At 38.0% G+C, this 14,387-nt stretch overlaps 1 protein-coding gene across 21 annotated transcripts in view; it reads right to left on the bottom strand.

The window, feature by feature from the left end:
- Positions 1 to 14,387, bottom strand: part of dlg1a (discs large MAGUK scaffold protein 1a) — a 139,327-nt gene that overhangs the window by 55,447 nt on the left and 69,493 nt on the right. The window contains exon 1 of one of the 21 annotated variants that reach the window (XM_016550688.1): positions 12,008 to 12,455. The exons of 17 other annotated variants lie outside the window; for them this stretch is intronic. In XM_016550688.1, coding sequence (XP_016406174.1) covers positions 12,008 to 12,223 — 216 coding nt within the window. In that variant the 5' untranslated portion in view covers positions 12,224 to 12,455. Of the gene's footprint in view, positions 1 to 2,075; positions 2,679 to 12,007; positions 12,456 to 14,387 lie in introns of those variants that run through there. 3 more of the 21 variants (XM_016550696.1, XM_016550707.1, XM_016550630.1) reach the window with 3 other exon arrangements.

The following is a 14,387-nucleotide window of genomic DNA, read 5'->3' as shown; positions in this document are numbered from 1 at the left end:
GTTTTGCTTTGTTTCACAGAACTAATCGTTGCCTGGGTTGCGTACGTATGTGTTGGGCAGAGCTATCAAAATAGGGGCGAGACCTTTTTGGGTAGGGGCGTGTTTGTTTTGGTGATTTCAAATGTCAACATTGGCTAACAGAAATCGCTTACCCCACCTTTAACTTTCAAAACCTTTTGTCTCAAGAGTTCCATGATATTACCATGGTCTAAACAACTCAGATAGATCTCAAAATTGTGGCTAATCATTTCAAAATTATGGCTAATCATCCATTCAGAAATGTATTTGTAATAAGAGTGTAGCCTACATGATGTGCACTGTTGTGGTGAGGATCTGACGCAAGCAGATATCTATGAGAGTTCAGCAGATTCCAGCTCTACAGGAGCAAAAGCGAATGTTACCATGCTGTCAGTGAGGAGACATCCGCTGAAACTGGTCCTCTACACAGACCGTCTGTGTCAGCGTTCCCAAACAAAAGTGATCTGATCCACAGCCGCTTGTCCAAGCACCAACCACACAGCCAGAGGAGACGGATATTCAGTTACAACAGTCCAGTTCACTCAGTCAACAACAGACACATCACTGCAACTACTAATTAGAAAGGGTTTCCGTTTCACTAACCCTCACTCTCAGGGTTATGGCAGAGACTTGAGACTATGGAACATACTACGGAGCTACATTTGAGTGACAGCACAGAAGACATCACCAATTCAACCACACTGTTTTGTCCTGCCTAAACTGACCAGTGTAACTTACATAAGAGTCCATACACTGCGTGCTATTATGGTAGTGGTACAGTAGTCATGGCCTGTGATCTCGGAGTTAAAATTAGACTCAATCATTAGCATTGCTCAGATAGACTGGTTTAGAGTTCAGCCTAAAGCTCCCACCAATATCTCAATATTCCTTTTCAAGTGTATTAAAGATATTAAACATGTTCACTACTTAGCAAATGTGTCAATAATATGACCAAAATAGATCATCTTTTGACACAGCTTCTTAAAAAGTACTACAGTTTGGACTGTAAATGAAATTATTGCGGTTTGGCAGTTAAAAACAATTAAAAGCATACACACACCACTGTTCAAATGTTTTGTAATTGTCAGTTATATTTTTAAAATGTTTTTTTAAAGAAATCTCTTATGCTCACCACGGCGGAGTTAAAATTAGAATCAATCATTAGCATTGATCAGATAGACTGGTTTAGAGTTCAGCCTAAAGCTCCCACCAATATCTCAATATTCCTTTTCAAGTGTATTAAAGATATTAAACATGTTCACTACTTAGCAAATGTGTCAATAATATGACCAAAATAGATCATCTTTTGACACAGCTTCTTAAAAAGTACTACAGTTTGGACTGTAAATGAAATTATTGCGGTTTGGCAGTTAAAAACAATTAAAAGCACACACACACCACTGTTCAAATGTCTTGTAATTGTCAGTTATATTTTTAAAATGTTTTTTTTTAAAGAAATCTCTTATGCTCACCACGGCTGCATTTATTTGATAAAAACAAAGCAATAACAGTAATATTGTGACATAATGTGATGATTTGGCTGATTTGATGCTCAAGAAATATTTCCTATTATGAACAATTTTGAAATACAGTTAATATTCAGTTAATATCTTTGTGATAACTATATATAACTATAACTATATATAACTATAGAAATAGAAAAGTTTTAAAGCATAGCATTTATTTGAAATGGAAATATTTTGTAACACTATGATCTAAACTATGATCTTGAAAAAAAAATCTTACTGACTCCAAAATTTTCAATGGGAGTGAATACATATTTATTTGTTTATTTATTTTTATGTCTGTCAGTTATTTTTAATACACAACACATGAAGCTGATTTACATTATATCGTTTTCTCCCATATTATATTTGCGAGGCCCAGGCAACCATAATGACAACGTCCAAATCTTGAGAAACAACCATATAATCATCAAAACAATATAATCGGCAATTCACAAGTAGCATTAGCTGAAATTCAATTCCTCATACCTGAACTTCCTCCCACAGTGTCTTACCATCCCTCATCTCTTAATAAGACTCAGTCCCACATACCTTCTCCAGTGAAAATGTGCCCCAAGAATTGGCAAGCCACAAGGCACTGGAAGAAGCTCTGACTTTAGCTGTGCTTTTGGTGGGGCTCTTTTTCACACTGTCCCTCAGGTTGGTGAACTTTCCTCTGCTCTTGGTGGAGACTGGGAGGGTGCAGGAGCTGTACTGCGGAACCCTTCGGGACTCCAGAGAAGTCTGCTGGAAGTTGGGAAGGGCGGGCTGAGAGAGGTGACGCGGCGGCTGCTGCTGCTGGTGCAGGTGATGGTGGAAATGGTGATGGAATTGCGGTTGTTGCACCAACTGTCTCGGCGTTCGGGTCAGCGTACTGTGCACGTGTCCGACTCTCTGTTCCATTCTGGGATGGCTGCAGTTGGCCACCTCTGCCACACCAGTCCGACAGTCCACATAAGCACCACAGCAGTATTCATGGTTGTTGCAATAGGTGGTGATTGTTTTCCAAGCAGAGGTGGAGGGCAGGTGAAATGATGGAGAATGCAGCCTGAAGAGTGATGCGCTTACTTTGCTGAGCAATCGGGAAGGAGAGAGGACACACCGTGGTTGTAAATCTCGTCTTTTTCCCCGGCTCCACTCTTCTGCCAACCTCTCTCACTGTCTATCTCTCTTTCTGCCTCACTCACTCTCATCCCCCCGCACTTGCTCGCCAATTAATGAGCTCCAATGGGCACTGCACATGACAGCACAGTCTCTTCTGCAGGCATGAATAATCAATGCTCCATTCTTGACGGAGCCCTGCTTTGACCTTATTTTCTACTATTCACAACTAATCTCCATTTGTACCTGCACTGTAAGATCTTTTACATAGTCCTGTGCTATTTAAATGTGAGCAATTCAGTGCTGACAGCTGGATGGTGGTAGTTTATTTAAGCCTATGAGGTTTCGATAGAACGTGCCATTAAACTTGCTGTAGGTTATATTTGGTTTATATGAAAGGGTAATTGCTTGAAATCACAGTCAACCCATATGCATATTGTTTCAATAGAGACTCTTTATTATAGAATATAAAATAAGACATTCATGCTTAATCCTACTTTCATTGTGTACTTTCATTGAGTGTGGGGACTACATGTCATTTTCACATGTTGGCCAATTAAATAAGCAGACGCTTTAGGGCTTGAAGAGTGTGGGGACTACTTCTGCATTAGGATTGGACAGTTGTGAATGTACCGTTTCCTGCTGACTGCACCTTTTAATGTACCCTGTCCTGTTTCTTATGGGGCTGTGGGTGAGAAAGGGAGAGGAGGAGGAGGAGGAGGAAAAGAGGGAGAGAAAGCAAAGCTTGTGCCTGAGGCTTTTGAAAGTATGCCACCAAAGAATTCACATCACACATTATATATATAGGTTTAAAACATCTTATTTTTAAAAAATTTAATTAGATTAAAACAATAAATCATAATTAATTAAACTTGCTGTAGGTTATATTTGGTTTATATGAAAGGGTAATTGCTTGAAATCACAGTCAACCCATATGCATATTGTTTCAATAGAGACTCTTTATTATAGAATATAAAATAAGACATTCATGCTTAATCCTACTTTCATTGTGTACTTTCATTGAGTGTGGGGACTACATGTCATTTTCACATGTTGGCCAATTAAATAAGCAGACGCTTTAGGGCTTGAAGAGTGTGGGGACTACTTCTGCATTAGGATTGGACAGTTGTGAATGTACCGTTTCCTGTTGTTTAATGTATTTAATGTACCCTGTCCTGTTTCTTATGGGGCTGTGGGTGAGAAAGGGAGAGGAGGAGGAGGAGGAGGAGGAGGAGGAGGAAAAGAGGGAGAGCTTGTGCCTGAGGCTTTTGAAAGTATGCCACCAAAGAGTTCACAACACACATTATATATATATAGGTTTAAAACATCTTATTTTTAAAAAATGTAATTAGATTAAAACAATAAATCATAATTAATGTTTTTTTAAGGAAAGAAAAAGTAATGTGTTTTCAAATTGGGACACATATTTTGCACGGATGATGCTCATTGCAGAATATACAGTATGTGCTACTTAATATATCTGTTTTTTTCACTCACATCAGTTGTTGCTGATTTTCTGTTTTAAATCAATAATATTAATGATAATGCTAAATGATTAATAGGAGCACATTACTGGAGTTGATGAAGAGGTACTTGAGGCTTACTAATGGACATTAGAAAATAAAATGTTGGGAGACCCTTAAATAAAATAATACAAATCTAAAATAAAAAATAATTTAATGTCAGGATAGTCTGGATAGTGGCCATATTGATTTGTCTTATTCACAAATTCACAGACACACCTCCTGCTGTACAGCAGATGGCTCCACACACACAGACATGCTCAGGTTGGAGGAAGGCAAAGAATGCATATATTAACCATCCATATCAATGTGAAAATATTCAGTCCTCAGTGTGGCACCATATAGTCTGGCATAAATGTCTTATTTAAAGTCAGCTAATGCATAAGACAATTTAAATCAAGTTAAAAGTAGAATGAAATGATATAAAAGTTGCTGATTTTCTGTTTTAAATCAATAATATTAATGATAATGCTAAATGATTAATAGGAGCACATTACTGGAGTTGATGAAGAGGTACTTGAGGCTTACTAATGGACATTAGAAAATAAAATGTTGGGAGACCCTTAAATAAAATAATAAAAATCTAAAATAAAAAATCATTTAATGTCAGGATAGTCTGGATAGTGGCCATATTGATTTGTCTTATTCACAAATTCACAGACACACCTCCTGCTGTACAGCAGATGGCTCCACACACACAGACATGCTCAGGTTGGAGGAAGGCAAAGAATGCATATATTAACCATCCATATCAATGTGAAAATATTCAGTCCTCAGTGTGGCACCTTATAGTCTGGCATAAGTGTCTTATTTAAAGTCCACTAATGCATAAGACAATTTAAATCAAGTTAAAAGTAGAATGAAATGATATTAAAATTTTGACCAATACCGTTTATTATTTTTATTTTATGGCAGACAATCAATAGTCTAAAAGTCTAAACAAGATAGATCTAAATAAGATAAATTTAGAACAAATGAAAAGACTAAAAACTAAAATTTAAAAACTAAAACGAAAATAATTTTAAATGCTGCAAGTGCATTTAGGCATCACAATGTCATAATGTGCGGTATTCAAAATAAATATTAATTTTGATATTTGCTAAAGATTACATTTAACAGTGTTATGAAATTACGCATGTTTTCAAAGATTAACTTTAATAATCTAAATGTGAAAAAGGGGGAAATGAGTATGCACAATTAAATATTTAATACAAATTAGGGTACAAAAATTGTTTTCCACTTTTCAGGAAAATTAACCTACAAATGGCTTATTTAATTTAAACTAAAATAGGAAAAGGTATTTTAAAATGTAAAAATTACACAAATCAGCTTTAAATTATTGTATAAAGCTTGTTTGTGCATTTTTTCCAGTACTAAAACATCTTTATAGAGATTCCTTAACAGACATTCACATGGACAACTGGACACAGAGAGTGCATTAAAAAGGGCACGGAATCGCATGTCTAAATGTGTAGAGATTGTCAAAATTAGATGTTATTGCTGTGTAGAACACTGAAGCATTGATCTATAACACACAACAAGCTCGAGTTTGAAAACTCAGTTTAACACCAGTAGTGCTCATGTTTAGCCAGGCTAGACTTAGGCCAACAGCTTATGTTGCAAGCTTGTATTTCACTCCGAACAGACTAATCAATAAAGACTGCTGTTCACCAGGATTGCCTGTACAATCTTTCACTGGACACAGGATCTTGATAGACATCACGTTGGCCTGCTTCTGTCTTCTTTGCATCGAATGAACTCATTCACAAACTAGCCGGCACTGAATGCTCAATGAAAACCAAAAGAACAGGAAATTTGACTCCTTTCGCATATTTATGGCCAAAAAGTACAATATTTAATAGTATTCATTCAATAGGTTTCCAACATATGGCACTCAACAGAAGCCATTGAGACATTTTCATTTGAGATCTTTTTTTTTTTATATATATAAAATGATGTAAAACCACTACAGAGCAGTAAATGCATCTCAACTTAGACACTATTCTCTGCACATCAACATCATCTAAACCACAATTGAAGACTCTACCAATAATTCTAATGACTATTCAGCGAAACGCTGTAAAGAGAATAACAACATGAAAAACCATAACATGCAATAAATGCGATATGTGCGATATTTTTAAACACTTTTACCTTTCACACTTTGTGGAGCTATCAGAACATCTCTCTGTTTAAAAATCCTGACCAGTGGCTCAACCAATGGTCTAAGCTGGGATGGAAGTTGAAAGCTGTCAGCATTTTTGCAATTTCTCCTTTTATGATGAAATGTGTATACTGAAATTCTGTCTTTCATTAATACTGAAAGACAGCATTAACTGTTATTATATATTGTCTTCTAAAAGATAAATGCATTATTTTGAACTTCCCAACAAGCTCACTGCAGTATGGCCCAACCAATGTCATGAGTTTAGGACAGGTCAATCTGCCTGGCAGCCAAGGGAGTGTTCTGGAAATCCACATTTAAATAGAAAACATTGTTAAGTCAGAAATTAGCAAATAAGACTAAAATAAGAATAAGAACTATTATTATTTGGATATTATTATTATTATTATGGTTGTAACTATTACCATTATTAACTTATATTTATAAATAGATATTTATACAATGATCAACTTAAAGGAACACTCCACTATTTTTGGAAATAGGCAAATTTTCCAACTCCCCTAGAGTTAAACAGTTGAGTTTTACCGTTTTCCAATCCATTCAGCCGATCTCCGAGTCTAGCACTTTTAGCTGTAGCTTAGCATAGATCATTTAATCTGATTAGACCGTTACCATCTCGCTCAAAAATGACCAAAGAGTTTCTATATTTTTCCTATTTAAAACTTGACTCTTCTGTAGTTACATTGTGTACTGAGACCGACGGAAAATAAAAAGTTGCGATTTTCTAGTCCGATATGGCTAGGAACTATACTCTCATTCTGGCGTAATAATCAAGGAACTTTGTTGCCGTACCATGGGTGCAGCAGGAGCAATGATATTACGCAGCGCCATATCGGCCTAGAAAATCGCAACTTTTCATTTTCTGTCAGTTGACCGCCAGAACCGGAGATCGGCTGAATGGATGCGAAAACAGTAAAACTCAACTGTTTAACTCTAGGGGAGTTGGAAAATGAGCCCATTTTCAAAAATAGTGGAGTGTTCCTTTAATAATAAAATATGCAATAATAATCATCATCATCATCGTTGTATGATCATATTAGTACTATTAAATTAATCATCAGTCCAAATTATTTATCCCCTTAAATAGTTTTAAATGGTTAAAGCTTGAAACGGCTTTAAAAGGCTGGACCCCACTAAATAGTTTTAAAACATACTGTAGCTTGACTGAACTTGACATGACGAGTTGCTTGTATCTTAGGAAGCTACATTATCAAAGCAGCTTCCACTGGATTCTATGCGAATGGCGGTAGCCCTGCGCTTAAATGCCAGTAACCACAGATTCACTATTATACAGTTGTACAGCACACTTAACACCAATCCGGTCAAGAGGTGTTGCCACTGCAAACGATCTACAACACATTGTTTGGTTTAAAAGCACCAGCTTAATGACAAATTATCAATTAATGAGCACTCAAATCACTTTGCCCTCTGCAAAACCACCTCTAATGCGTCCTCCCGTACAAACTGCAGCCAGAGGATGTCGAAACAGGATCTGTATAGTCTTAAAAAGGGAAGCAAAATGTTCATTCGTGTTGCCATGATTCATTGTGGAGAACGTCTCCTACACACACACAGCCCACAGATCTCTCTCTTCCACCTCCCCCGGCCAGCACGCACAGGAACGCTACATCTCTTCAGCCTGAGAATTGCTCGACTCCCTGAAGAAGAAATTTTAATCTACTACAATCTTGCTGAAGCCATAAATTACGCCAGGAAGGAGGATCCCTCTTTTGTCTCAGCTTAGCTAATAGGGTTAATGGGCAGGGTCAGGGAGGGTGATTGGGTGGCTATTACGATGGTGATTGATGAAGCGACAACCGCCTCATCTGTTGTTTACCCAAGAGCAAGAGTTCCACCTGCACACCATCCCTGATGAAAGAGACGCCGTCATACAAAGCTCTATGTTCAACAGATATGAGAAATAAATAAACAAGTGCTGCCACATGATGAAATGTCCTTGCTTGACGATCACTATGGCAACACCATGGCAACAGCTGAAGCTGCAGTGAGACCTGTGAGGCTATGCATGCTCTCAGGAAGACTGCAGCTCCACCGATCTTAAACTGCTGCTCTTGAATTAGCAAGTCATTTTGCAACCCATGCTGGGATTTTTATATTTATATTGTGAATCTTTTTCTCACAATATTGCATTGAAACTTTAGGTCCTTGTATTCATATGTTTTTCATATCATTTCCTACAGTTCAGTTATGAGAATACAACTATGATATTGTGATGCATCACAATGAGACATGCATGCATTTGTAGCTGGTGATACATATTAGGGTGGGTATGTCAAAAATATGGCAACGTTAAAGAGTTCCCATATTTGGTTACATAAATGATAATGTAACTACATCAGTTCATTTCCTTCCTAATTTCACCTGTGCCACACACACAATAAGGTATGTTGGTAAGTGAATGTGGGGGCTTAGCTGTGCTTGAGATCTTGGTGGGCGAATGATGGAAGCCTGGCACATCATTGCAGCGATGCCTTTACCAGAAATAGATCAACAGAAACAGGTAGAACATGGACATATTATACAGATGTGCCACATCGACACATTGTGCCACATACTGTGTGTGTGTGTGTATATATATATAGTCTTGAGTCCAAACTGAAAATATGGGATTTTAAATATTATTTAGACGTGCAATTAATTAGAAAGTGATTAATTTGACACTTTTGAACAAAGATGCATTATGATGCAAACAGGATTTCTAGGTTGTTAATGAAATAAGCAAATATGACAGTGACATTCTCAAATCATGCAGGATAACATGATCATCAGGTTTTACACCAACTTGTGGAGGTAATGTAATTTAAGTGCTGCTTAACAGTAAAAGCAAAAAGATAACACACTAAATACTAAGACTTTTTTACATTTTGCATTTTAACTCATTTTTAACTTAAACTGTTATGTTTATAATATAATTAAATTAAATTAAAACACATTACTTTAATTAAATAAATTCATTAAAAAATACAAAAGGGGACTCAAGACTTTGGGATGGCATTGTACCCTTTAAACCAGACACAAAAAGGCCAAAGAGAAAATGGCATTACTGTATCACACTTTCTTTTTTTAATCATATTTTAATGAAATGATAATTAACTAGGCAGCCCAGAAGTGGAAGCACTGCAACAAAAACACATGACCTGTAAGAATTACTATTGTCTTCAGATGCCATGCTCTTCCTGTCTCTTTAAGTTTTTGTGGAAAAACCGATCAACTGCTTTGCATTTTTTCCAGTTAAATCATTTCCCTCCTTCAGTATAAAATGAGTTTCATGCTCATAAATTATTTTTGATTCAAACCACAGATCTGCATGTATTTTGCTTTCTCATTAAGTCGATCCATGACTTCAAATGGCCCATAAATCTAACAGCCATTGGCTTCAGATTACCTAGGAGTCTTTGCAATAATTTTCCTTTTTTTAAGATGGACGAAGCCAAAATACATTTTTTTATGCTACACAGTATGTGCCATTTGATACATTCAGCTGTGACATATAAATATGGCTAACATTGATTGAAGATGCCATATATCATGCAAATAGCGAGTTACATTTTTTTACACCAAGGTGGATTAATAAGTCTAGGTTTCCAGAGAGACATAACATCATTTAGCAGTCTGAACGTGTCCATCTCTGCAATACAATGCAAGGTGAAGCAAATAAAAATGTATTACTTTAAGCTAATAGCATAGAAAATATCAGATGGATCACTGGTTGCAAACTTTCAGCTAAAGGTTTAAAGGGATAATTCGCCCAAAAATGAAAATACTGTCATTATTTATCCATCCTCCAAATCTGTGAGACTATTTCAATAGTGGAACACAAATGGTGGGCACTATTTGAATCCTGGCCACTGTAAGTAAGATATAAGTAAATGAAAGTTAGGACTGGGGCAGTTGAAGAAGAAAAAAAAAACACCCTAATATTATCATAAAATGGTCAACATGTCTCATGCGCTCATTAAAACTCACTGATTAAATGATCTGGTCACAGCAATTAAGAGCTCAATGGAGGGGAAGATTATCAATCAGTAATGACTTTAATTTTGGTCTGTCTATCAGAAAATCCTATCATCAGCTCCAGAAGGCTTGGAAGATGGAATATAGCACGTTTTGCCCCTTTTTTAAAGTCTGAAAGCTCCTGTCCCCATTCACTGTAACAATCATGCACAGGGGCGACCATTACATTACTCAAAATGACCAAAGAAGGGTCTGGAAAGACATGAGGATGATTAAACAACGATAGCTGCAATAGTACATCCTTAATAAGTTTTCAGTGTTCATAATGCCTGTCCAACTCCGCAATGATCTAGTGAGTTGCATTGGGTTGCATCACAAATTCATGGTTTAACCTATGCATACAGTATATTGCTTTGCCCTTATATCACTTCATATCCAATCTTTGCAGTGTACCAGACTCAGTAAGGCAAGAATAAATTGCACTTCGATTGAAATAATAATATTTGATTGTCTGCAGATGACCCAACTAAAGCTACACAGAATCATACATCCATATTCATGGATGGCTTCTAACTGTTACCCAACACATAAATCCCAATATTTCCAAACTCTACTTTCACTATATCCCAATAAAAGAACAAACTGTGTTGCGTCGGTACCCTTGGCGAGAATTGCTGGTTTGGCCTTTTAAAACATTCATAAAAAAAGAGATGAAGTTATCACAGTGTGGTACAGAGTCAATGGCAAGAATAAAAGGACTGCCTGTAAAGCCCTTTGTTGCAGCTTCTATTTGTCCTGCTTTTATTCCAGGGCATGACCCCCCATGACACAATGAGCAACCGTTTGTCCTTTGGATCAGAACCAGCCTGCCTGATGGACTGCTTTTTTTGGTCTGCTTCCTCAGGTCACTTATGGCCAGGAAGAAAATGCAGAACCGCTTTGACTTAACCGCTTCATATGATTAGATTCAAGAGGACTATCATTCACCAACTGAGTGCTTTCTCTACCTATGGGAAGCAGATACTTCAACTGTCCAGTATGATTATGTATTGAAACTCTCAATTAAATGGGCCTTCACAAGCAAATATAATTCACAGAACACATAAGTAGCTTCTTAGCTGCACTTTCTTACAAACAAAGTGAGTATTCAGTCAACTGTGCGAGACATTTTTCCGCTCCTAATAATGTTAATAATGTGACGTTATACCAAAGTTATTACCATTGCAAACATGAAAGGACAAACTAAGCAAACAAATGCCAGTCGTATTATTATTAAGAATTGAGACGTGTTGATCGATGTACAGTAGATGTGTCACTCCAGACCTGAAAGTCTTTTTACTGAATGGATAACATACTGGCACTTGCTTTTTAATAGCAAAAGCTAGTAGACAAACCAAAGATACATTTCCATTCAATATCCCTGTTGCTCATGGTAATACTCTATTTTACAATATGTTACTGTCTTTGCAAACAGTGAAAGGACAAACTAAGCAAATAAATGGCGCATTTAATTCTGCAAAAATTAGGAGGTGCTGAAAGACGTAGATGTCTCACTCCAGTCAGGAACCCCAACAAAACCAACCCCTAAATGGCTAAAATATGCATTCTTGAGAGTTCAACTAGTTTACAGTGGGGTTTCCCCACACTTGGCTTAAGTACATGTGCATCCCATGCAGCAGGTGTGCTGTGGCAAGAGTTACCTGGCTCGCTCCTGCCGTGATGCAGTCGCTGAAGGCACCGCGTCGTGTGAAGAAGGCCAGCAGCTGCTGCCAGCGAGAGGAAGACGAAGGCAGTTCTTCACTGGAGCTCCGCTTGGCCCACTGCCTCTGTTTGGACCCTGGGGCGGCATGTCCGGATGCGGTGTTGGCCCGACCGCCTCGCGGGTACAGCGTGTTGTTCCCAAAGATGTAGTTCATCACAGCCCTTGGGGCCAGGACAGAGCCGCAACAGCTGTCTAGCGCCGAGGCAGTTTGGAAAGTGGAAGCGTGGCAGAAGAGGGAGGGTGCACCTGGATAAGGTTACAGAATCCTCTCACAGATCCGACAGCGGAATAATGTAAACGTGAAGTCGGAGCCAACAGCTCAAAATCCATTCGTCGGCCAACTCACAACCTTCCTGTCCTCACCAGCTGGGAGATCAAGTGTGCAGCAGTCTCATGCTGGAAGGTGGAGTGGGCAGCAAGAAGGGAGGAGGTGATCGAGCTGCCCACAAGCGGTGCACGCTACTCTGGGCTGTGACTCCAGCTCCAGACGAGCTGAGACCTGAGAGAGGATCAATGAAGGACCAGGGAGCTTTCTGTGCATGGGGGAGAACCTAAGAGCCTGAAGAAGCAGGAAATGGCTTCAATTAACTGGCAAGTGTTGCAGTCTAAAGCCCACAGTTCTCCAGGGATTCTTCTTCTAAATGGACTGGGGCAACAAGATTGTCCACGAGCAGGTATCAATCACATCACTTTCTTAAAAGCAAAAGAAAGCCTTCCACTGCGCATTAAATATAGATGCTGGCATTCACGGTGGTACCCTGATGAAAAAGAAACGATTGGTGTTGTTGTAGTCCTTTTCTTCTTAGGCATGGCCACACTCGGAGGACTCCAGTTTTCCGGCTGATCATTAGAGCCAACCGAGCCACAAAAACTATTTCAGCAAAGCTATTGATTTTTCCCTCCTCCTTGCACTTTAGGCTAAAAGCTTCATTGTCGGAAAAGATACGATTACCTAATGATTATAAAACTTTGTGCTAGCAAACATACCCACGGCTCCTAACGGGAGAAAGAGGCATAGATCCAGTTAGATCCAGAGGTAAATCCAGGAAGCGTGCGTGTGCTACGCATTCAGAAGAAGATGATGATTCCATGCTGTCTGGATGCTCCTTCTGACACAGATCAGCTTTCACACGCTGGAGTCTCTTTCCACACACATATGATTCAGTGAGGGGGAGACAAAAGGCTGTGCCTTCACAGGCAGAAAAAAAGAGAAAGCGATTGCAAAAATAACCTCGTCTTTGTTAATAAGACAAGAATTCCTGCAGATCTCCACCACGGCAATGCTCCGCAGTCAAACCTATTGACGGCGGCTCTGTGCTGGTAAAAACTATCCAAGGTGTGCCACAGGTGTCAAATGAGGTAACAGACATTGTCACAGCTTGTGCCTCTATTCCCCCAGGACCAAAACCATGGCAACAGCTTCCACATCAAATAAAGCAAGCAACCCCACAGAGCCCGAGCCCTGCCTTCTCCTCCACCTAAATAGCTGATATTCACAGGGCTTTAATAGAAATTAAAGAACCACATGCAATGGGCCTATTACAGTACAGCATCTGATCGGAGATACTGGCAACCGTCTTCAGTAAGACTGGCAATTTTCAAATTAGCTCAAGGAGGAAAGAAAAAACAAACAAACAAACAAAACCATGACGTCCTTCTGTGGTTAAGGGAAATAATGGCACTAAAGCTGCTGTAAAGAATATTGTAACTGCATTTTATAAAAATACAGGACATTTTGTTTTGAAACATTTACTAAATATATGATAAAAGGGATAGAAATTAAATTAAAATACATTTTAATTTTTACATTTAAAAAAATGAATTTTATAAAATTTTATTTACCCAATTTAATTATTTAATAAAAAATTATTCATAATTATATTTATTTTAGAAATGTAAAAATTTAAAAATATATATATATATTTTTATTTTACAGCTCTGTTTGAAACTCTATGCAACCCAACAACGTCACATTACATTGGAACAGATCTACAGTGCCCGGGAAAACTCGTGGGAACGTGATATGTCGTGGCCACGAGATCATTTTGTTGAGGGAACGACATCCATTTTTCGTGGCCACGACTTCTTATGTTGAGGGACGACATATTTTTCTCGTGGCCACGAGTTTAATGCATAAACAAACCTACGTGACCATAGCAACCCGGGATTATCAGAGATGGATAAAACATTTTTATTAACATTAAACATTTAATTTAAAATGTGTATATTATTATTATTACATTAACTTATTAGGGCTATATTTTTATATTTATTGTTATATATGCTTATTTCCCCTTTCAATTTGTGTATCGCTTTTT

This window comes from Sinocyclocheilus rhinocerous, unplaced genomic scaffold (assembly GCF_001515625.1).
Source record: "Sinocyclocheilus rhinocerous isolate Xijiao unplaced genomic scaffold, SAMN03320098_v1.1 scaffold1182, whole genome shotgun sequence".
Classification (NCBI taxonomy): Eukaryota; Metazoa; Chordata; class Actinopteri; order Cypriniformes; family Cyprinidae; genus Sinocyclocheilus; species Sinocyclocheilus rhinocerous.
Note: the sequence above shows the minus strand (reverse complement) of the source record. Positions and strands in the feature narration are given on the sequence as shown.